The 24293-nt window shown below is 43.4% G+C and overlaps 1 protein-coding gene across 13 annotated transcripts in view; it reads right to left on the minus strand.

Annotated features, from left to right (window-relative positions):
• TRPM3 (transient receptor potential cation channel subfamily M member 3) overlaps positions 1–24293 on the minus strand; it is a 425647-nt gene that overhangs the window by 150005 nt on the left and 251349 nt on the right. For all 13 annotated transcript variants that reach the window (XM_083464747.1, XM_083464736.1, XM_083464740.1 and 10 more), the window contains exons 2-3: positions 2519–2598; positions 406–610 (exon numbers count right to left, since the gene is read on the minus strand). In XM_083464747.1, coding sequence (XP_083320873.1) covers positions 406–610; positions 2519–2598 — 285 coding nt within the window. The remainder of the gene's footprint in view (positions 1–405; positions 611–2518; positions 2599–24293) is intronic.

The following is a 24293-nucleotide window of genomic DNA, read 5'->3' on the forward strand; positions in this document are numbered from 1 at the left end:
GGTTCAGCTAGATCAGTATTGTCGATCCTGATTGGCTGTGGATCCAGAGCAGTCTTTCCCTGCCCTACGTGAACATGTTAAGGATTGAACCTGGAATCCTTTGCATGTACAGCATCTGTTTTGTGACTGAGCTGTGGTTCTTGGCCACATTTCCCACACACCCATGTTTCTCCCTCTTCCCCACTGCTATTTTCCCCAAGGCTCCTTGGAAACATGAATTTGCCCATATGACTGATGCAACTCTGTTATGCATCAGTGATGCTAATGTTCATGGCGGAATAATCTGCACCATTCCCTAGAATGTGCACCCAAGTTACACACACACAGAAATAAAAGCAAACACGAAGTAAGGAACTTATGAAGCAAGGACCACGTTCTGGTCCAAATTATGAGGGTTTTAGTTACCATGGCTTTATTCGAGTGACCTCCACCTTGGAACTCAATGGTTCCAAAAGCATCGGTGGGACTGAGCTGAGTGTGCTTGCTGATTGACCACTTCTCTGACTGGATGTCATTTCGAGCAAGCCGGCTTTCATTCTTCTCATTCTGAATAATGGAGATGCTTGGAGTAAGTCCCACATGTTGACCTATTAGGCGCCCACAGCAACACCTATGGCATCAAACAAAAATTACTTGTATTTCTTCACAAAGAGGCAGATGAGATTAAATTAAGTCATTGTGGCTACTGAAGTAAAACACTTCAGTCTTCAAAACAGTTTCCCTCTCAGTAGACATAGTTAGGATACAAAGATAGGTGAAGACAACCACACAGAACTCCACAATAACTTTAATAAAGGTGCTGGCGGAGCTTTTCTCATCCCTGTTGGAGATGCTATACCCGCCAACATTCTCTTTAAGATAGTACTATTCAAAGGTACACATGGCTGGTCACTCTGACGCAGATCAACTTTGATTTGCACCCCTTTATGTCCACAGGCTCAAAGGTAAATGTCAAATGAAACCATGGCCCTCTAGATGCTACTGCACTAGAAATTCCATCTTGTGGAGTTCAACATCTGGAGGCCCACCAGTTCCTCATCTCTCTTCACAGGCAATAAGGTGACACCTTTTATTGGCCAAATTGTGGACCAGTACCACATGGGTGGTGCTGTGGTCTAAACAACTGAGTCTCTTCGGCTTGCTGATCAGAAGGTCGGCGGTTCGAATCCCCGTGACGGGGTGAGTTCCCATTGATTGGTCCCTGCTCCTGCCAACCTAGCAGTTCGAAAGCACGTCAAAGTACAAGTAGATAAATAGGTACCGCTCCGGCGGGAAGGTATGCGGTGTTTCCGTGCGCTGCTCTGGTTCCCCAGAAGCGGCTTAGGCATGCTGGCCACAGGACCCAGAAGCTGTCTGTGGACAAACACCGGCTCCCTTGGCCAGTAAAGCGAGATGAGTGCGCAACCCCAGAGTCGTCCGCAACTGGACCTAATGGTCAGGGGTACCTTTACCTTTACCTTGGTAAAGGTAACTTTGGAATGCTGTATATGAACTGCATATCCAGATTATGGAATTACCTTTGTACAACTGTTTTTGTCTTATTGCAAGCAAACATCCACAAGACATACCCCAAAGCCATTTCGGGCTGCAGCAATGGCCCTCAGCACCAGCCTTTGCACAGCAGCATGTCTTTAACTTGCATGAAATCACTGCAAGAGAGCCTTTTCACATATTCTTGGTGACACCCTGGAAAGGTTATGTTGCAGGGATTTCAAGTAGGTTAAACATGAGCTTACACAAACTGAAATAATTGATACAATAAATATTTTTGCCACTATGGGCTAACAGAACTTGAAAACATTTAAATTTCCATGATACTTCAAGAAAATTACACTTTTAAGAAATGGAAAATGGTAAGAAATGGTCATTTAAATATTGTCCCAACTTCTTCTCAAAGGCTGTATTACGTTAAAAGGTTATTTTACTTATAATGCAGGATACAGTGGTACCTTGGTTTGCAGCCGCTTTGGATTACAACTGTTTTGGACTACAACCACGCCAAACCCAGAAGTGCGTGTCCCTTTTTTTGGATTACAAACCATTTTTTTGGAGGCCCCATTGGCGAAAGAGCGCCTTGGGTTACAACCTGTTTTGGTTTACAACCGGACCTGCAGAACAGCTATATCTGTAACTTGAAGTATTTTCCTGGGTAAAGGGAAATTATTATTATTAAATTGGTATACCGCCCTTCATCCAAAGATCACAGGGAAGTTCACAACATAAAAATTCAAAATTAGAACACAAAATACATAATAAAAACAAAAGCAAACCAATACTCCCACAAAGACATCTAAAAGGATATAGAATGTTAATTAGCCAAAGGCCTGGTTAAAGAGCTACATTATGTTCAAATTGATATTGTGTCCATCTTCGTTTAACAACATTTGTTGCCTGGCAATTACTAGAATAGAGCTGTTTCTTCTCTGACAGGTATCAAAAGCCAAGATCCAATGAGATATAATAGGTTAAGTATAAGCTGTCATGAAAAGCAAGTTCATTGACAAAAGCCATGCCATACCTATGGGGGTCTTTGGTGCTGGGTATGATGTGAACACATTCCCTTTTGTAAAATGCTCTTTCTATCCATGACTTCTGAGCCTGAAAAAGAGATGAATAAAAAATCCATAAAATAAATTTCCTGTTCAATATCATTTTTAAAGGACAACAAAGCATTTAACATAGGATGCTCCACAGTAGCGAAGTTTAGGGGTTGTGTTTTTCAATAAAAGGCTCCACTGGCATTTCTTGTGGGGCTTGGTGGATTGCATACAGCATTAATATTAATATAATCAACAAAATAAAACAACTGAAAATAATGATACATTAAACCTCTCCAATTGGTGAGAAACCCCTTGACATTATATTCTTTTTGCTGTTTTGAAATCACTTAAAACAACTACAGTGGTACCTCTAGATATGAACGGGATCTGTTCCGGAGCCCCGTTCGCATCTAGAGGTAAACGTAACTAGCGACGGCACGTCTGAGCACGCGCATGCCACTTTTCGCTGCTTCTGTGCATGCGCATGACATCATTTTGAGCGTCTGAGCATGCGCAAGCGGCGAAACCCGGAAGTAACGCGCTCCGTTACTTCCGGGTTGCCGAGGAGCGCAACTCGAATGCGCTCAACTCGAAGCATATTTAACCCGAGGTATGACTGTATTTTGCATGGGGATCACTGAACACATCTGACTTCTTAATTAAGTCAAAGCTCAGAATCCACTTCTTTAGTGGATTCTGGTGTGTGATTCTTATATGGCAGGATTAGAATATAGATTATCATACAATTCATACTGACTACCTTGAAAAACAGGGAATCCAGAAGCAGGAAGGAAACAAATAAGAACATCATTTGTAGAATCCCAAGGTGTGGAATGGATTTTGTTCTGCTTCGCAACCAGAAATATTTGTGAATTTTTGTCAACATTCAAAAGTTCATTCTGGCACCAGATTAACACCAGCACCATACACTTGTACACATCTCTTTAGAAACCATCCATCAAAGTGGGACACACCTGGAGAGTCCTTAAATGATCATGCTAAGTATCAGCCCTTTCCTTCCTGTAGTGTAACACATATTATCATCATTTCCACTGGGAACATAGGAGGAAACATGGTCTAACTTTGTCTATTCCTATAGGTGGGTTGTTGTTTTTTAAGTTTGTTTCTGTTACCTTTCTGTGTTATATTCTATTCAAAGATATATATCTAAGTTATATCGCATTCTCAACAAAAAAAATATGAACAAGAGAGGAGGACATAAGAAGCACCAAACAAGGGGAGCCACAATATAAAGCAGCAGTTACATTTGAACAGCAGCAGACCAAGTTGTGCCGGAAAAAGAACAAGAATGCTGAAGACGCTTTGAGTTCCATACAGCTGTGTAATTTTAGACTCTGGACTTTATGGTTTTATGATGTCTTCCTTTAGATAGACTTGTGAATCACTTCAGTGCTGAAGCACACAATTAACATTTTTCTTCCCTCCCCGTACCCCATTCCATGATTTACAACTGCATCCACATGCAAAAAACAAGCTAAAAGCATTTTTCCAACCCTGATTAAAAAGAAGAAAAAATACCGTATTTTTCGCACCATAGGACGCAGTTTTTCCGTCTTAAAAACTAAGGGGAAAAGTCTGTGCGTCCTATGGAGTGAATGCAGGGGGGGAGGCAGGCAGGAAAAGCCCCCAAGAGCCATACACAAGCTTCGTGCGCTCTTGCGGGCTTTTCCCCAGGAGGGTGAAGGGACTGACGCGGTCAGTCAGTCCCTTCTCCCTCCTCTAGAAAAGCCTTGCGCAATCTCTCCAGCTGCGGGGAGGCTGCGCAAGGCTAAAGAGGAAGCCCGGGCAGAGAGCGCAATCCATCCCCTCGCTGCCCGGGCTTCCTCCTTAGCCTTGTGCACCTCTCCAGATGCGGGAGAGGCTTTTTTTTGCCCATTGACAACAACCTCTTTGAGAGAAACATGCTTTCTGAATCATGTACAGTGGTACCTCGGGTTAAGAACTTAATTCTTTCTGGAGGTCCGTTCCTAACCTGTAACTGTTCTTAACCTGAAGCACCACTTTAGCTAATGGGGTCTCCTGCTGCTGCCATGCCGCCGGAGCACGATTTCTGTTCTCATCCTGAAGCAAAGTTCTTAACCCGAGGTACTATTTCTGGGTTAGCGGAGTCTGTAACCTGAAGCGTCTGTAACCCGAGATGCCACTGTACCATCAACAGAAGCTGGTATCACCCTCAATCTGCATCTAGCAGCATGCAAAGATAACAAAATGAAAAGGCCCAGAAATGAACAAGCAAAAAAGCATGCAAAATCTTAGCTTCTGCTCATTCTGGAGAAGCCATTCACTATGTGGATGCTATCTTTAAAAGAGCAGGCGGTATCAACAGAGTTTTTGTTCTCAAGTAGAGTGGGTGTGCATTGGGTCAATGGGGAAAACTAGCAATAGCATAATTTTTATAATTCTTAAAATTATCTTAATTTTCTAATGGCACAATTCTATGCACTTTGACTCAGAAGTGGGTAAGCGGGTAAGCCTAAGTGGCCTATTTCAAGTCAATATGATGTTTTTAATAATTAATCTAAGGACAAAAAGTACCACTCCAGCAATTAAGAGATGACCTCCCTCCCCCGCTCTGAATTTAGATATATTTAGAAAACATGCAAAGAAACAAAATGCATTCAAAGATGTGGATTAGAGCTGATGAGATTTACATGAGTGCTCATGGTAGCTATAGGCTATGTGATAAAAGACTGTTGCTGCAATCCTAAGCACACAGTTACTGTGGTGCAAGTGCAAACACGCTAAGGAGGACTAGCATGCATTAAATGCCATTTATACCTAAAACAGCAGCCCAGTCCCTTGAATGTACTTCCTGCTACTTCATGCCCTGGCAAAAACATCAGCTTTGAAAAATTAATTGCCTTAGTTCATTTCTGACTAGAAGGAACAGTGTTTGTTCCATTAACATTCTTCTGGCTATATATGAATTTTTCAGAAGTAAAGCTTTTCATAAATGAATACCCTATAGAATATCATCGGAACAGTAAAAGACTATAGAGATATCAAAATGATTTTAGTACCAGATTATATTTTAATGATTTCCTCTTTAGTTTCCTACATCCACCCTACAATGGGAAAGCCAAGTATAGGTATCCTTGATGTAGCTGATGCTCTGATCTTAAATTCGTTAAGCAAACCTGCAGTGGCACAAGTCAAAATGCAGCCCTGTACTGAAAAAGGAAGACGTGGTTGTTTCTCACATCCCAGGGAAATGGCACGGCAGAGCACACATACAAGCCTTGGCACCCGTACAAGCCTTGGCCAGTGCTAAGGGCATGGAAGGAAATGATGAATGTGGGGGCTTGGAAAACGCTTTAAACAAGTTTTCACAATCAGGGTTTGTAATACCTTTATTATCATAATTTGTTTGCTTTGCCTGAATATTCCTTCCACACATATGAGAGTAAGCTTGATCATGTTTAAACTAATAATTAGGATTGCATGCAGTGGGGTAACCTTAGCTAACCTCTCTTGAGTTCTGATTTCACAGAAACCCATCTTTGCCATGCTAAAACACACACAGAACCCTATTTGAACTTAATTTGTATGCACAAGATTGCAACCTTAGAGCGGATATTTAATTAGAAGTCAAAACACACAAAACATAAAATGAGGGCACAAATTTATTTTGCAATGAACAGGTGTTGACAAAACATGTAGTTAGCACGTTGTAGCAGAAGCAATTGAAATAAATGATTATTTTATAGAAACACACTGTTCTTGTCCTTGGAGTGTGTGTGCATCTGCGTAATTGTTGCCTTGAGAAAGTATTACATACTAAGAGAAAATGGTTAATGATTCATTTTTCAAAGAATTACTTGAAATGTGAAACACCTTATGCTTTATTGAATTGCATTGGCTCACTTATTTAGTTTAATATTTAGGTGACTGGAGTGCTGATAGTCATCGCCCCCCCCCCCGCCACGTAAATATTAAATTGCTATTATGTGTTAAATTTTATTGGATAGCTGCCTAAAGAATTTCCTAGTACAAAAATACCAAGAAGCAGCTATTTTATCCATATTTCTTGGTTCACTTATGAGGTTTTATGAAAATGTACATAAACTATTCAAATGTTGCCACTGATGAATTTGCCTATAAAATATTTCTGGAGCGCTATCTTTAAAATGTAGCTTAGAGAAAATTAATTTGCTGGTCTAACAAGGTTAAGTTTAAAAGTAAAATATGAAACACTCTGTTAAGTATAAAAGAATTGCCTGATTAGACCTGACAGCAATCTTTCTAATCAGACTTTCTGTTACTTTGCTCTTTTAATTATTATTTTAATGTGGCCATTGTTCTCATGTTATTAATTACTTTTATTAGGTTTATTGCATATTTTATTATTGCTTTGTTTTAATTTTTAGTGTAAGCTTGCTTTGGATAAACATTATAGCAGAATATAAAAATCTTAAAGAAATAAAAAGAAGCTACTTAGAATTTCACAAGCAGAACTTATCCCAGCATTTGGTGCTAAGTAGTATTTTTTTTTGTGTCGGCTGATAGGAAAGATATTAAGATCAATTGACAAAAGTTAATAAATAAAATTGTATACAATATATTCCCGAATTTCAGCTTTAGCAATAGACTACCAATAGAAAAACAGTAAAATATTTATTACTATAATAATCTGCCTCTAATTTTCAATTATATAATTAATTTCAAAAGTTAGGCAAAAATCTGTCTTGTGTGGTACTGAAGTATGAAAAAACCCTTCATTGTTTAAAAAATATTTGAACCACTACTGTCTTTTCAGCCCCAAGGAAACTATAAATTACTTATTAATAATTATTAATAATTACTGATTTTCACTGCAATCGAAGGAGAAGGCATTCCATTCTACAGGCCAAACCAGCCAGTTAGTAAGAGATGCGTCAGTGGCAATGAATGCAGCATATCAGAACTAATTTACATTAACAGATATTGCAGAATGAAGGCACAAAAGCAAAAACAATTGTTTAATGAATTTGCAATTATCAATTACTTCTGCATGTTAGATATAAGCAGTGAATAAAAAACTGTGAATGATAATGTCTTTCATGAATGAAACAAATTTATGATCCATTTTTTCACCATCATTATTCTATAGATTATTCTAGCACTAAATAGCAATAGTTACTTGTAAATGTATACATTCATAGTGGGAATTTAAATTTGTTCCTGTCTTATATCCCTGAAATATTTTGTTACTAAGCACTGCCACCAAATAATAAAAATGTTAGTTATGATTTACCTGATCATCCACATTTGAGTCTGTCTAAAGTTCTCTCTGGGCAGTTTGTCCACATTTCTGCTGCTGGTCATTCTACTACTAATAATTCACTCCTGACCGCCCACCAGCAAAGTCATTCATTCCATTCTTGACCAAGAGATGTTAAAGTAAGCAATGAATTTGCGCCCATTAGCTGCTTGGAATGTGCCGCCATGGGATTAGCCTCATTAAGAGTTCTACAGACATCCACTTGCAGCTCCAAAACACGGCTTCGTTTGAACATCTAATCTGACGCCAAAAGAAAAACAAATCCCCCGAGAGCTTGGATTTAACTGGCACAAGCCCTGACAGGCCGTTGGGCTTTTGCTTTTTTTCAATTATCAGAAAGAAGGTCTTGTGAAAGTGTGATAAGGTGTTCTGAGTCCTGAAAGTTCAACTCAGGAAAGCAAATCCTTCAAAAGAAACAGTGTACTAATCTGGAAAGAACCCGAGCCCACATGATGTATATTAACTCTCCAAAGAATAAAACCCTCTGTGTTGGTTTAGCAACCGCTGGGAATTTCTATATATTGGGAGGGGGGAGAGATTCACCAACAAGTGTGTATCAAAAGTGCTGGTTGCCTTTCAGAACAATGTTTATCTTGTAATAAATGTAACATTTAAAAAAGTTTAAAACTTAAATCTTTTGATGAACAGAAGCACAGAAATCGGAAGTTAAAGGTTTGAATTTCATGAGGATAGATTAGGGCAGAAAGTGGGAGAGACGGACAATGAGATTATAAAAAGAACTGTTGGGAAAGATATCAGCTGCCTACACAGATATACCTTTAAAGCACATTCAAAGCACATTTCTCTTCTTCAAAGAATTCTGGGTCCTGTAGGTTTTCAAGGCACTGTAGGTTACCCCTCAGAAACTGCAGTAACTAATTAATTAATTAACAACAACAACAACTCTATTATTTGTACCTTACCCATCTGACTGGGATGCCCCACTCTGGACAGCTTCCAACACATATACAAACATAATAAAACATTAAACATTTAAAACAACTTCCCTATGTCCAGAATTCTTTGAGTTAAGAATGTGCTTGAAATGTGCTTTAACTGTATTGTGTGTACGCAACCTAAACGCATAACCTTTGCTGGATTCAAGCACCTAGAACAGAGGGGAAAACCTTCTCCAGCCTGAGGGTTGCATTCCACCATGGAGAACCTCAGGGGTTGTCCAGGACACTGGAGAGTGGAGCCCGAGGCAACAGTGGGCAGAGCAATGGGTGTGACTCATCACTGTGCCCAGTTGGCCAAATTCCAGTCACAGAAAAGACAAATGGTATCACAAACACACACACACCCTCCATCGAGGAAAGAAAGATACATCATTACCACACTCCAAGGACACATTTCATCCAGACAAAGGAACTCACAGAGGACTCAGAGCAGGACTGGGAGGTCTGGCCTGGGGAGAGGACCAGACAGAGGGGCCTGGAGGGCCTCATCCAGCCCCTACGCCTGAGATTCTACCCCAACCTAGAAAACAGGAGCATCAAGTTGTGCTGGCACTGTGATCCTAGAAAGTGGGTCTTCTTACATTAAGGCAAGGCAACAAGTATTTGCTCCCTCTCCCCTACTGCAGTTCTTCATGCCACACCCTGCACTCTTTCAGAAGGTCCCCCAAGACTCAGAAGCAGCTTTTTCAGTGGGTAAGGGCTCCACAGTGGGGAGGGGGGGGTGAAGACTAAGAATCCTGCTCCACACAAGCAGAAGTTTTGCCCTTGCTAGCACCAAGCCCCCATTGGATACACCAAGTGACTTTACCGTTTTTAGTTGTTGCTGTTGGCATCCCTCTATCTTGAGAGACAATGGAGTGTCCCTCTGGGGGTGAAGTCAAACTGCTGCATTAGCAGCCCCAGAGTGACCTCCCCAAGGCACAAGCCTGGGCTCCTGGGCTGCCCAGATGACAAGATGCCTCAGCCTCACTGATGCAGCCGATTGGGTGCCTGGGGCAGCACGTGTGCCCTGCCCCCAGGTTGGGGCGAGTTGGGGCAGGACGCTCCGCGGGGCCTCTGAGGAGTGCTTGCCTCCTCCCCCTCAGCCGCCCTACAGCTGAGGGGGAGGCGGTGGGCAGACGGTTTGGGGCAGTGCGGCACCTGCGGGCACTCAAACCACCGCGTGGCTCGGGCGCGCTGCAGGCCCCGTGGTGAGTGCCGCATTTTGTCACCCTCCTCAGTGGTGATACCTGGGGTGGCCCACCCACACCGCCCCCCTTCCTCCACCCTGGCACTGATGGGGTCCAAAGGAAAGCAGAGCAAGACGTTTGGCTGCAGGAGCCGCCAGAAGGAGGCAGACGAGGCGCCGTTCAGCTCCGGATTTGTGAAGGGTTTACCATTTATTACACTGTGCCCATTATTAAGCCCCTTTTGACATTTCTTTATACTTAAGTACAAGAATAAGGAGTCTTAAAAATTAATAATAATCTGAACTGAACTGAACTGAACTGAACTAAAATAAAATCTACTCCTGATCATAAGCTCAATAGTTTTTGGCAATGACTTTACATATTCATATTCAAATGTTCTAATATGCGGCTGAACATATTATATCTGGGGTTTTTTTTAAGCTGGAAACCTTTGAAAAGACCTCTTGGGGAAAACCAAACATATATGCCATATATGTATGTGTGCAGTGGGGAAGAATCTACTAGAGGATATTGTTAAGTTAGAACAACAGTTAAGGGAGTGCCTCCGTTATGCCTATAAATCCAAACTGGTTGCAGACACTCACTGCTAAGCACCATGTAGTATTTTCAAGGAATGGGTAATGGGTGTCTTATGCTCATAGTAATCACAACAATTCTGGATGGCTGTGAGAAGAAGTCTTTTTGTTGCATGCAACCACGATTCCAAAATAGTGTATTTTTTAAAAATTGCACAAGCACCTAAAGGAATTCTCTGGGTGGGTTATTATTTTTCACGCAAGGGATGTGCGGCCCCAAATTGACAGAGTATAGCTGTGTATTTTCCCAATAGGTGAAAAGCAGAGTTCAGTCAAAAATAGGAAATTGGGACAACAGCAAAGATTGAAGCCAGATTGGAGGCTTCATAAAAAAGTGTTTTTAGAAGTTTATGAACCAATTGTTAACATCCTTTTTCTTGTTTGAGTGCTGACTTTGAATGGATCCAATATCTTGTACCTATTTTTCTTAGAAATGTCAATCATTGCTTGGTTGGGGGAGGTAGAAAGCATGTTTGCCTTTTGGGAGGTAGTCTTGAAAGTGGGCCTGAAAGCGACACAGAGGCTGAGCTTGCTCTCTGCAGCAATTCAGTGCTATGGATTTTTACTCAATACAGTTATATCCTGCATTTCCTCAGAGGAACTCAGTACTTGACATACATGGTTCTCCTCTTCCACAACCTGCTCTGGATGAAGGGGGCTGATTTTCTGGCTATATACTACCAGGGGAAAAACATTTTGTACATGATCAGTGAAAACATGAGATGATACAGAACTGAGATCAAGCATTGTAAACAAGTTCCAGTTCTGATTCTTGGTTCAGTTAAGCTCCCTCCTGATAACGCCTTTAAACAGCAATTACCAGTATACACATTATTATACATTTAAATACAGATTATACACATTAAATAGAAATAATACACATTCTGAAATCTACCATATAAATGCCATTAAAAATACATGTTAAAAATTAAACTCAGCTTCAGAGATTCAAAATAAGTTAGTAAAAACTCCTAAGTTAGACTCCTAAGTAGCAACAATTGCTGTCAAAGCCAAGTCAGCTGCAGGAATTTGCTGGGAAAGTTTGCTCCTGATCAGTGATATTTAAGTGGTGATCAAGGAGATGGAGGTTCACACAGGGTGGTTCAAATCACACTTGTGCCTTACTAAGTAATTCTTGGGTGGGATATATAAGGAATTATTGCTGGAAGGGTCAGCTTTAGTAGTAAGAGCTGTGGGAAGGATAGATTTAGCTAACGGTGTCATAACCTCACTAATCTCTACAGTGCAAAGATTAACTTTATCATGAGAAGAAGAAAAAAGCAGGGTTAGTCTGTTCTTTGAATAATGACACTGTGCAGATTAAAAAAAAGCTACCAAAGCCATTTGAATAATACATGCTTTATTTGAATTGGAATAGCACTTGCAACTTTGCTGTTTAGGTAAAAATTCTCAAGTCCTGGCACCTGTGGACTGTATATCAATCAAGCAACGCAGCTGCAGGGCCTCAGTTTGTTTCACTAAATCTTGCTGCACTTCATCTTGCAATTTCCTGGAAAATGGTTCTACCACTTATTTTGAGCAGGAAAAAAATACCCCACTTCCAGTTTCCTGTTCAAAAATGTGTGCTTCTCTTGTCGCAGCTTCCCCTATCCTGGTGCCCCCCAGCTGTCTTGGACTACAGCACCTTCAGCTTCAGCCATAACTAATGGTAGAGTATCTGCCCTGCAAGCAGAAGGCCCCGGTTCAGTCCCTGGCCATTTCCAGGGAGGGGGGAGAATATCCACCCTGAAATTGTGCAAAAGCTGGTGCCAGACAATACCAAGCTAGATAGTCCAATGGCCGGACTCTGTATAAAGGTAGCTTTCTATATTCTAACAGCTGGAGGAAAGGCTCTCTCATAGTCTATAGAGTCTGGGGCTCTCCATTATTTATTTCATTACAGTTATGTCCTGTCACAGAATGCAAGGTGGAGGTCTCCCATCCAGGCACTGACCAGACCCAACCCTGCTTAGCTTCAGCCTCACAAGCTTTCAGACCACGCTGTGGGACCACAGCACCCAATTTTCTCTTTACAGAAGAGCAAACATGTGGACATGCATAAGGACAAAGACTTTAGATGTTATTAACGAAGCTGCTTTTATCCCTTTATTCATCTGAAAATGTGTTCCATACCCTTCTAACGCATTTGTATCAACTTACAACAATTAAAACCAATCTGGTAATAATGTACAAAAGAAAAAAAGACCCCAAAGTATGAAAATGGAAACAGGACCAGAGGGTAAAATGTGATTCTACCACATAAAAACCATCTGATCGGTAAGACAAATGGTTGCTAGAAAAAAAAGTTTTAACCAGTCATTAGAAACCAGGCATGTGGCCGGTGTGGATCCTCCAGGGCAAGGTTGCCTAAAGTACGGGCGAGGCTCTCTGTCTCGCCTGATCAGTCGCGCCTCAATCTACAGACAAGAGCCTTTCTGAGGGATCTTAGGGAGCAGATGGGATAAGCAGAGGAGGAGACAGTCCCTTAGATATCCTGGACTTGGAGGACACATGCAGACTTTGGTCACTGTGGGTCATGCACTGGTAAGCCCCTTCAGCAGGTGGGATCATAGAATCATAGATATTTTAAAAATGTTTTAAATTTTTCCGTTTTGCTTTAGGCTGGTTTTAATGCAAGGTTTTTTATTGTTGTAAGTCACTTTGAGTTATTTTTGTAATACAGTGGTACCTCGGGTTACATATGCTTCAAGTTACAGACTCCGCTAACCCAGAAATAGTACCTTGGGTTAAGAACTTTGCTTCAGGACGAGAACAGAAATCGTGCTCCGGTGGTGTGGTGGCAGTGGGAGGCCCCATTAACCCGAGGTACCACTGTAACTCAAAAAAAGTGAGCAAGAAGTCTAACAAGTACCTTTATTACCTTGGTAATAAAAACATTACTACTGCATGCTTTATGTGAAGTCCAAAAGCTGCTGCTGGTTCAGAATGCCACCTCCCACCCGTATGGGACACTGCTGCTCAAGGATTTGAACCAGCTGCCAATCAGCTACTGGGCCAAATTTGGGATTTGACTGTTGGTGTATAAATCCCTAATAGCCTGGACCTGTTTCCTTGACAGGCTGTTTCCTTGAGCCCTTAGGTCATTGAGCGAGGCTCTCTTGTGATAATCCACATGTCCTGCAAGTTCATTTAATGAGAACCTGAGGCAGCCACACTTCAGAATACAATCCCCCTGGAATTAGGATGGTGCCAACTACAGTGGTACCTTGGGTTACAAACGCTTTGGGTTACAAACTCCGCAAACCCAGAAGTAGTACCTCAGGTTGCGAACTTTGCTCCAGGATGAGAATGGAAATCATGTGGTGGTGGTGTGGCAGCAGTGGGAGGCCCCATTAGTGAAAGTGCGCCTCAGGTTAAGCACGGTTTCACATTAAGAATGGGCCTCGGGAATGAATTAAGTTCGTAACCCGAGGTACCACTGTATTTGCTGTTTTAGGTGCTTCTCCAAAGTACTTTTTCCTTTTTCCCTTTAAATGGTATTTTCAAGGTAACATTGTTGGCTATTGTTTGTGTTGGTTTTAGAGATGGAATCAATGTACAGTGGTACCTCGGGTTACAGACGCTTCAGGTTACAGACTCCGCTAACCAAGAAATAGTACCTCGGGTTAAGAACTTTACTTCAGGATAAGAACAGAAATCACACGGCGGCAGTGTGTCAGCAGCAGGAGGCCCCATTAGCTAAAGTGGTACCTCAGGTTCTGCACAGTTTCAGGTTAAGAACGGACCTCCGGGATGAATTAAGTACTTAACCCGAGGTACCACTGTATTTTTATTGTTTTAACCTTGTAGACTTTTTCTATACAATCACAATATTTTAAAGTGGTAATAGGTTTATACATTCTTTTAAAAGGAGCACAACATCTAGCACGATGTCAAGCAAATACGAAGTCAAGCAAATATCAGTTATAATACATCATCAGTAAAAATGATTTGTTGACAGTATTCAAATGTAAACATCCCTGACATAGGAAGAGTAAAAGGAAAGGGAGTAGTTCAAATTCTGTATCCCAATTAACCAGTGACTCCCGTAAGTTACATAGACATCACTTATTTTACAGAAGAATACTAATGGTTGTTCCCAGCAACAAAAACAGCAGCCACTAGGCCACTGACTAACTTTGAGAATCTCCTCCTAACAACAGAGGAACACAGTAAAGGGGCATATAAACTACTACTCCAAGACACTACAGACCCCCTTACCACAATGGGAGCAGGACAAAGGACATGAATTAAACCATACCCAGTGGTCTAGTCTATGGTCTAAACCACCATTCAAATCCATCTCGTCCAAAAGAAGAGAACTCACCCAAAAACTTATATATAGATGGTACCTAACACCATGGAAACTAGCACAGATACACCCAGGAACTTCATCTAAATGCTGAAGAGGCTGCACCGCAATAGGCACGCACCTCCACCTGTGGTGGTAATGCCCCAAAGTCCAATCCTTCTGGATATCAGTGCTGCAGGAAATTTCTAAAATAGCAAAACAGGTAATAGAAACAACTCCAGAACCAACCCTATTAAATATCTTCCAAGACAACAACACACAAGTGCACTTCAAGGAATTCATGTCACTTACTCTCAGCAGCTAGAAATATCATAGCTGGACACTGTAAAGACCTATCAGGAGTGAACACAGACCACTGGTACAAAAATGTATGGGAAACTCAAACTAGCATGGGGACAAGCTACGGAGGATGCCTTCGCCCCAGTGTGGTTCCCCTTTATTATATACACAGCACAACAGGACAATGACCTATCCCCTCCAACAGCATACAAATCAATATGGCTAACCTGACCCAACAACCTAGCCCACCTCCCTCACACAAGTAAGCCACACCGCAATCAACTAAACACAACCAACCAAGCTTGGGAAGCCCTAACCTCTTGCAATATCAATAAAAAGGAATACGGTAAATACATTAACAAAGGTGTGATGCTGATCCATGTGATGCTGACACAAACCCCCCTACACTAAGAATAAGCAATAGAATGAAAAACACTATCCCCCCTCTTCCCCCTCTCCCCTACTGCAAGATGTCTATGACAAAAATGTCTCTCATCAAACATAAATAGTTAAAGAGACTATGAATTGAAAGTAGAGACAATAGATGTGCTGTTCCCTGTTCATCTGTTTGGTTTGTAACACAAAACTCCCCAATAAAAACTAATTTATACAAAACCCTAGAATATTTATGGTTGTTAAAACCTTAAGGTCAAAAAGCCCTTGTTCAAATACTTGCTGACATAGATCAATTTAGAGCCAATCAGTTGCCAGTCAGCTTCAAGCCACTGTGAATGGTAACTGAGAACATTTTTCGATTGTATTTTTCTTTCTGTTGTCGACTTCAGCTCTTGGTAGCAGTGGCAGCCAACGTGGTGGCCTTGAGATGCTGCTGGATTCCAACTCCCCTCAACCACAGCCAACACGGCCAATGGTCAGGAATGATGAGATCTATACTCTGGAGAGCATCACATTGACTATCCCTGGTACACACACACACACACACACACACACACACACACACACACACCAATTGTCAACATCTTGGACAGAGGACCCTGCTGCTGCCTTAAATAGGAGATGAAGGGCACACCAATGGTAAGAAGAGAAAAAGGAGGCAGTGCAGTCCATGGCCCTGAGAGGACTTGGTCCTCTATGGTTTTTGGACATGTGGGGAAGATAATAAAGGGAAAGATGATATTGTAGGGAATCATCACCTGGGCCTCACCCTTTGCTCTTTTCATGACGCTGGATGAAGGAATAGAGAAGTAGGGGAGTGTAAGTCCAGGGCAATGGAGTTGGGGAGTTGCCTCCACTCTCCCAGCCCATGACAGGCCTTCAGTAGTTCATAATATGCACGGCAGGGATAGCCAGGGTAGGAGCCTCCAGGGATTGTTGGAGCCCAACTCCTCTCCTCCCTGATCACTGGTCAAGCTGGCTGGGGATTAGGGGAGCTGCAGGCCAACATCTCAAATGCACCATGTTGGTGACTTCGGATGTACGGATTGCTTATTTTCCTAAAGAGACCCCAGCCAATGTACAGTGCTTAGAAAAGGATACAGTTAAAAAAATAGTATCTGCAGACCATAATGAACTAAGCTAATCTTTCAGCTTCATCTGCAAAATAGCAGCAACACAAACACACCACAGAACAATAATTCATTCTGCAGAAAAAGCAAACTGTACATGTATTACTTATAACAATAAAGGAAAAGGTAAAGGGGCCCCTGACCATTCTGGGATTGCGGCGCTCATCTCGCTTTATCAGCCGAGGGAGCCGGCGTACAGCTTCCGGGTCATGTGGCCAGCATGACTGAGCAGTTTCTGGCAAACCAGAGCAGCACATGGAAACGGCGTTTACCTTTCCGCTGGAGCGTTACCTATTTATCTACTTGCACTTTGACGTGCTTTCGAACTGCTAGGTTGGCAGGAGCAGGGACCAAGCAATGGGAGGAGCTCACCCCATCGCAGGGATTTGAACTGCCAACCTTCTGATCGGCAAGCCCTAGGCTCTGTGGTTTAACCCACAGCGCCACCCGCATCCCTTATAACAATACGAAGAAGCAAAAATAAGTCTGTATTACATATATTTCTTATAGTAAAAGTAGAATTACCTGATTCCCTTTTTGATTATTTTAGATGTCATGCATGATAACCTTGTAATTGTTCCTTTCAATTATTATTTTTAATGAATAAAATAAATCTGAAATATATAGCTGTCTAGCTAGGAATCAAAATGTTAGGATCTTGGTCTAGCTATAGTAGCAAATTGCTGCAATCCACCCGCGTCTCTAAGTGGTGTGAAATTCCAGGGGTTCCAGGTACTTACCCAGGGTTCAGTTTCCTTGGAATGAGGGACAGCGGAGAATGTGGTATCTTTATTATATATGACTTATTTACACATATATACAACCTGAGCCTGTGATGGAGGGATTCACAGCATCACCACCACAGTAAGTTATTGCTTCTCCCATAGCCACAGGCTTGGATCCCAGCAGAAATCAGGCATGACCCTGTCTTGCAGCCACCTAGCCTGCTTCTCACTTCTAGCTTACACACCTCAACTCTGGTTTTGGTCCTTCAAATTGACAGTCCTCTGGCACAGAGCCACTTTCTTTGTTACCTTAGCCACCCATATTTAGGCAACCAGTGCTGAATCCTTGTTGAATACAGGAATTAGAAAGGACTCAGGCATGCAGCCGACCCCCCAGACCCCCTCACAATACTATAAACAAGGTGTTAATGCACAGCTAGTAGCATTTAAATGTCAACAGGGATGCAAATTCTAATGCACCTTACAGGTGTATTCAGTTCAAAGCAACACAGCACAGACAGAATGCATCCTCATTCAAATGCACAGCTGATTTATGGTCATGACCAGAGCATAATATCTTGCTAAAATCTGTTTATGCCTCAGCTGAAACAGAGTATGGATGTTGACTCCTCTTCAGAACAAAGATTGCCAGAGCCTATTGATCCTTTGACCAACCAGATGCAGACTTTCCAGATCAAGATGGCTTTGACATTTAACATGGCTATGCAGTTGCAGTCTATAACAGTACAGGTATTTTTCTGCCTGGTCATCATAACTTCTCCTGGAGATGTTATGCCAATAATGGAATAATGTCCAGTAGATAAAGGGAGCATTCCTTGCATTCCTCTTGGTACTTTCATGCAACAAGTACTAAAGCTGCATAACTAACTAAGCTTTCCCCCATATCATTCATGTACTTTCTGTTCTTTCTGCATTATTTGATACTAAGAAAAAGTTACCATTTGAGCCGTTCCAAGAACAATCTTTGATTGTCCTTTCAGTTCAAGTGCACAACAGGAAGAAATAAAATCCAATACCCACCTTCTTATCACTGCACGGAATGAGGAACCTGGTTTATTGGATACATCTTGTTTTAAATTGTATTGAAAATAAGGAGTAATTTAAGGCAATCTATATCAAAGTTCACATGAGTCTGAATTTTAAATAAGCCTTTATCCCCAGTTAAAACAGCTAGGAAACCTTCACAATAATAAAGCCACACTGAAGCCACATTGAAGCAGGCAAACTCATGCTACCTTGGAGCGCTTGTTCACTCAAGGGAGCCATTCATTTTTATGAATGCTGGAGATCTCAAAGGCTGCTGCAGCTGAGATCCAGGGGCTTCCAGCTCACCTACTCTATTGCTTCTGTAAATTGACAAGTCCCATGAACGCTGCTTTTCACTGCCACATTCCTCTCTGTAATCATGTCAATGGAGTCATAGGGATGCAGAGAAAGGACCCATTCTATAGACATGGCATAAGAGCTGCATATGAGCATGGGAAATACTTGCCATCTAGCAGTCTAGATCACAGAGATGGCTGCTGTGTCCTCGGATGTAGAACTTAGTTTCCTCTAGATTTTATACATCCTCAGTCATATTTCTCCACACAGTAATCCTGCGAAGGAACTCCACAGCATGGACTTGAGTGATCCAGTCAAAGCACAGTGAAATCATTGTGCAACCCCTGGGTATTTACCCTCATCACTCAATAGCATTACAGAAGGAAAATTTTGAGCATGCCCCTAAAATCTTGTTAAAAAATACTACACTGTGTTATGCAGTGCTTTTTTTCTGTGGCAACACAATGGTACACATACCCCCTAAACATTTTGTGAATCTAAGTTTGGCCTCATTGAGGGGCAGTATTTCAATATGTGTAGGAAAATGAGAGTACCCCTAAAATTTTTTGTAGAAAAAAGCACTGGTGTTATGCTTACTGGTGCTGCATATTTCATGCCTAAACCAGACTACCAGTACTTCTCCAACTGTCTTATCTATCCCCTCAAAAGCAGAAAACTTATAGAATAAACTAAGCTCTTATCTTAATGAAACGAAGATACAATAAAATATTTTTAGAGCGACTTTCTGGCACTGATACTCCAAAGTCCGAAGTGGTGTGGGGCTGTCTTGCGAGAGGCACAACGGAAAGGACAAGTAGGCATGCTTTCAAAACAGCATAAGAGACTCCTGGGAGCCTCAAGGGCCATTGCCCGGCTGTGAGTTCTGAAGAGCCCAGACTCACAGAAACAAACTGGGGCAAATGTCAAAAATGCTTTAAAATAGTTTTTAAATCTGTGGGTTTTGAATTTTGTTTGTTTTGTTTTTGCTTTGTTGAGGGTGGGCAAAACATTTTGTTGGGGCTGCGGGTTAGTTTAATTTTAGTATACTTGTAAATTGTTTTTTGTTTTTGTTTTTTTAATTACAGTAGTTTCTATTGTTTTATTGTATAGTTTGTATTCTGTTTGAAGGGGAGAGGGTCAGGGCTGCCGGGAAGTGGGTCCCAGCCAACAGAATGGCTGCAGAATGGCAGGTTCCACAGGGGGGGATGCACTGGGAAAAGTGATCTCAGTGATCACGGGTAGGAGGAGGAGTTACGCTAAGACCTGACCATGTCATTACCGAGGAGGAAGGTTTAGTTATTATTTGAGGACTACCCCTGCCTCCGGGTCTGGTCTTGACTGGAAGGATGCTGGAATCAGCAAGGGAGACCCACATGACCTTAAGGTGCTGCTGTGCAATGCCAGGTCAATGATTTGCAAGACCACTGCCATCCACGACTTGACCTGGCATGTGTGACAGAGACTTGGTTGGATGAAGCAGATTCTTGATGCTGCTTGTCCACCAGGTTTCTCTTATGAACGGCACCCCAGGTAATTTGGGTGGGTTGCTGTGATTTTTAGGAAGTCATCAGCTTACACTGGGAGCCCTATTGGGAACACCCAGTTTTCTGAGCGCATGTTCTGGAAGTCATGTGGCTGGGGAGGGGGGGGGTTGTAGTGATTTTTAGGAGGTCATTAATTTGCACCAGGTGTCCTACTGGGAAGACCCAGTTCTCTGAGTGCATGTTCTGGAAGTTGGACAATAAGGGCAGTACAGGATTCCTTTTGGTGTACTGACCTCCCCGGTGCACCAAGGATTCCCTGCCCAGTGTTCTCCTGGAACCTGGAAACACCTAGTTTGGTTGGCCTAGGGGATTTTAACATCCATGCCAACACGACCTTACAAGGGGCCACTCAGGTCTTCGTGGAAAGCATGGCCTCCATGGGGCTGTCCCTGAATAAGTTGGGCCCAACTCATAGTCGTGGCCATGACTTAGACCTGGTGTTCACCTTTACGGATGTGGATGATCTGAAACTAAGTAATAATGAAACAAAAAAAGTGCTGTGGTACAACTAGACTTCTCTGCGACCCTTCCCCTCTGCAGGGAGGAGGGACCGATTCAGGTGGTCCACCCCCAAAACTTAATGAGGAGGAGTAACGTTGTTAATCCGGGAGGATTGCTCTTTCAGAGCTCTGCCATCACCGGTGATCTCCGGCATTGAATGTGTTGGTCTCGTGTGGGGCACCAAGGAGAGCTTGGCTGTCTGGCTGGTGTACCGACCACCCAGCACACGGCAGCCACCCTGTCAAACCTGCTGGAGGTGGTGGCAGGCTGGGCCTCGGAGTTCCCAAGCCTACTGGTTTTGGGAGACTTCAACATCCATGCCGATGCTGCTCCCTCCTCACAGGCTCTGGACCTAGTGACTTCCATGGCAGCACTAGGGCTCTCCCAGTTTGTTTTGGGCCCCACTCATCAAGCAGGCCACACGCTGGATCTGATCTTTGGGGCTGGCATAGATGTGATCATGCTCCCCCCTGTGGAAGTGCCATGGTCTGATCACTACGCTCTGAAAGCCAAGATTGACTTCCCGCTCCTCCCCTGCTCGGGTGGAGAACCTATTTGGGCTCGTCCACGAAAACTGATGGATCCTGTTAGATTCCGACAAGCCTTGCGGGACCCTGCTCCTCATGGCGACTCATTAGATGACCTTGTTGAGGACTGGAATAACCGGCTCTTGGCAGCCATTGATATGATCGCACCTAAGCGCCCTCTGTGACCCCGTCGAAACCGGGCCCCTTGGTTTACTGAGGAGCTCCAGAAAATGAAGCGGGATCTCAGATGGCTAGAGCGAGTATGGCAACAGACTCGTGACGGAGCCTCAAGAACATCTTATAGGACGCTTATGAAAGCCTATGAGATGGCTATGAAAGCTGCTAAGAAATCTTACTTTGCAGCTTCCATTGCATCCGCTAGCTCTCGCCCGGCACAACTTTTTAGAATAATTAGATCAATAACGTCCTTAGGAGGACAACCAAATTTAAGCACAAATTTGACCCACAGCTGTGAGGCATTCGCGAGCTTTTTTGCGGAGAAAGTCCTGTTGCTCCGCCATGACCTTCCTGCCAATTTAGATACAGTGACTGAACTGGAGGCCCCTTGACTGACTTCAGGTCCAGTGTTGGACCATTTCGATCGAATACTCCCTGCTGATGTGGATAGATTCCTCAAAGCTGGTAGGCCCACCACCTGCCTCCTTGATCCGTGCCCGTCTTGGTTGATTAGGGAGTGTCCAGATGTTGCGCGGACCCCCCTGGTTGAAATTATCAATTTGTCCCTTGACACGGGGACATTCCCAGGGGAACTGAAGGAAGCAGTGGTATGTCCACTCTTAAAGAAAACTTCATTAGATCCCTTAGACCTATCCAATTACCGCCCAGTTTCAAATCTTCCATATCTGGGTAAGGTAATTGAGAGAGCGGTTGCTGAACAGCTTGGTAGGTTTCTGGAGGAAACATCGGCTTTAGATCCATTTCAGTCCGGTTTCCGTCCTGGTTTTGGGACCGATACGGCTCTGGTTGTCCTAACAGACGATCTCCGTAGACAGCTGGATCGAGGCGGGTCAGGACTGGTGATCCTTTTAGATTTGTCAGCAGCCTTTGACATGGTCGATCATGATCTTCTGGACCACCGCCTCGTAGACGTGGGGATACAGAGCATAGCCCGTAACTGGCTGTGCTCTTTTATCTCTGGTCGGGGACAGAGGGTGGCACTAGGGAGTGCCGTAGGGCGCAATTCTCTCCCCGATGCTTTTTAACATATTTATGCGCCCCCTTGCCCAGATTATCTGGAGCTTTGGGCTGGGTTGTCACCAACATGCTGATGACACTCAGCTCTATCTGCTGATGGATGGCCACACCGACTCGGCCCCGAACGCACTGACGAGATGCTTGGAAGCTGTGGCTGGATGGTTTCGTGGGAGCCGATCGAAACTAAATCCTTCGAAGACAGAGGTCCTATGGCTGGGTTGGGATGGCATGGGGATGAGGGACCAACTCCCTTCTCTTGCGGGGGCCCAATTAGTGCCATTGCCTTCCGTTAAGAGTTTGGGTGTAATCCTTGACGCCTCCCTTTCCATGGAGGCGCAAGTTACAGCAACAGCCAAGGCGACATTTTTCTACCTTCGCTGCAAGCCTTTCCCTCGCTCAAACTCATGGAGTGCAAAGGGGGCTTTCCCCCATGTTTTGTTCTTGGCCTTCCTTGCTGTTTGGGGAGGGGGCTCCTTATTCCTTTAGTTGCATTTGAACCAGCAGGCGAGCAGGCGTGGAGCTTTCTGTTTCCTGCCTCCACCCCTCCACCACGTCCACCCCACAACCGGAGCTCTAACCCCCGAGAGCACAGCGCAGCGCAGAGCAGGCGGCAGGGAAGGAAGGCAAGCCGGCTTCAGGAGGAAGGAGGAGAAAGAGGAGGACCTCAGGCCTGCATGAGACTGGCAGCAGCAGTGACTTCTGTTGTGTGCAAGGCTGTGGAGAAAGGCTTTTCTTTCTCAGCCTGCGATCGACCAATATCAGTCCCAGGATCTCCAAGTCAATCACGATCAATGTCTTGGACATGCCTGCTATAAGCCTTGCATGGGGAAGGTGGCGCTGTGGCTGGGACTGCAATTTGCAACAACTGTTTTAATGCTGAGGTCAATGAGTTGGGTCCAGGTTTGCCTTTATGAGAACAGAAGGGAAGGTGCTGAGGTCTAACAGAGGCTTCCACTACAACAAGTGGGTGGCAGGAGGTGATTTTTGCAAAGTTCCTTCTTCCACACACAGAACCAGCTCCCATGATGCTCTGGAGGCTCCCCTCAAACTTATGGAGAAGCCTTTCAGGGAAAACGAGGTGGGGTGGCTGAAGGGAAAGAAGGAAGCATCAAAAATCACTTTTCTTTTCCTCAAGTGGGACCATCCAATGAATAGAACACTGCTTGTGGGAAATCTGGATCAAACCCAATAGAAATGTAACATCAAACAGAAAGGGAAGTAGGCAGGGATGGCCCACCCTGTTCCACTGCCTGAGACAAAACAGGAAAGTGCTGCCCCCCGGAAGCCTCACTTACTGGCGTTGTGGTGGCAGGAGGGGCAGGTGGGGCAGCCATGGAAGCCCTGTCTTGTGGGATGACACTGCCCAAGGTTGCTGCTCCAGCCTGGCTCATGGGGGGGACGACGACTGGCCCTGGAACTGGGTCTCTGATACTCCCTGCCTTGGCATATTTCCCTTTAGACATTGCCAGCGTCTTGTCCATCCTTGCATTGCAGTTCTTGCGCCCTGAGCAAAAAGTAACTAGATAGGCTCGTACAAAGCTGTCGTTTTTAAGAACGCAGAAAGATTATGGAAACATACTTCTGGTGACATAAAACAAGCATGTTGTTACCTACACACTCTCTCTGTCATATTTCAGAGCAGTGCTTATTATTAAAATAAGGAAAACGTCCACAAAAATAAGATAGGAAAACTGTAAAATTACAGTGATAAGAACTCTGCAGAATCTGAAATAATCACTCACCATGGCAATTGTCAACACTTCAAACTGAGGTCC

This window comes from Podarcis liolepis (assembly GCF_965112155.1).
Source record: "Podarcis liolepis genome assembly, chromosome: 11".
NCBI classification, from domain to species: Eukaryota; Metazoa; Chordata; class Lepidosauria; order Squamata; family Lacertidae; genus Podarcis; species Podarcis liolepis.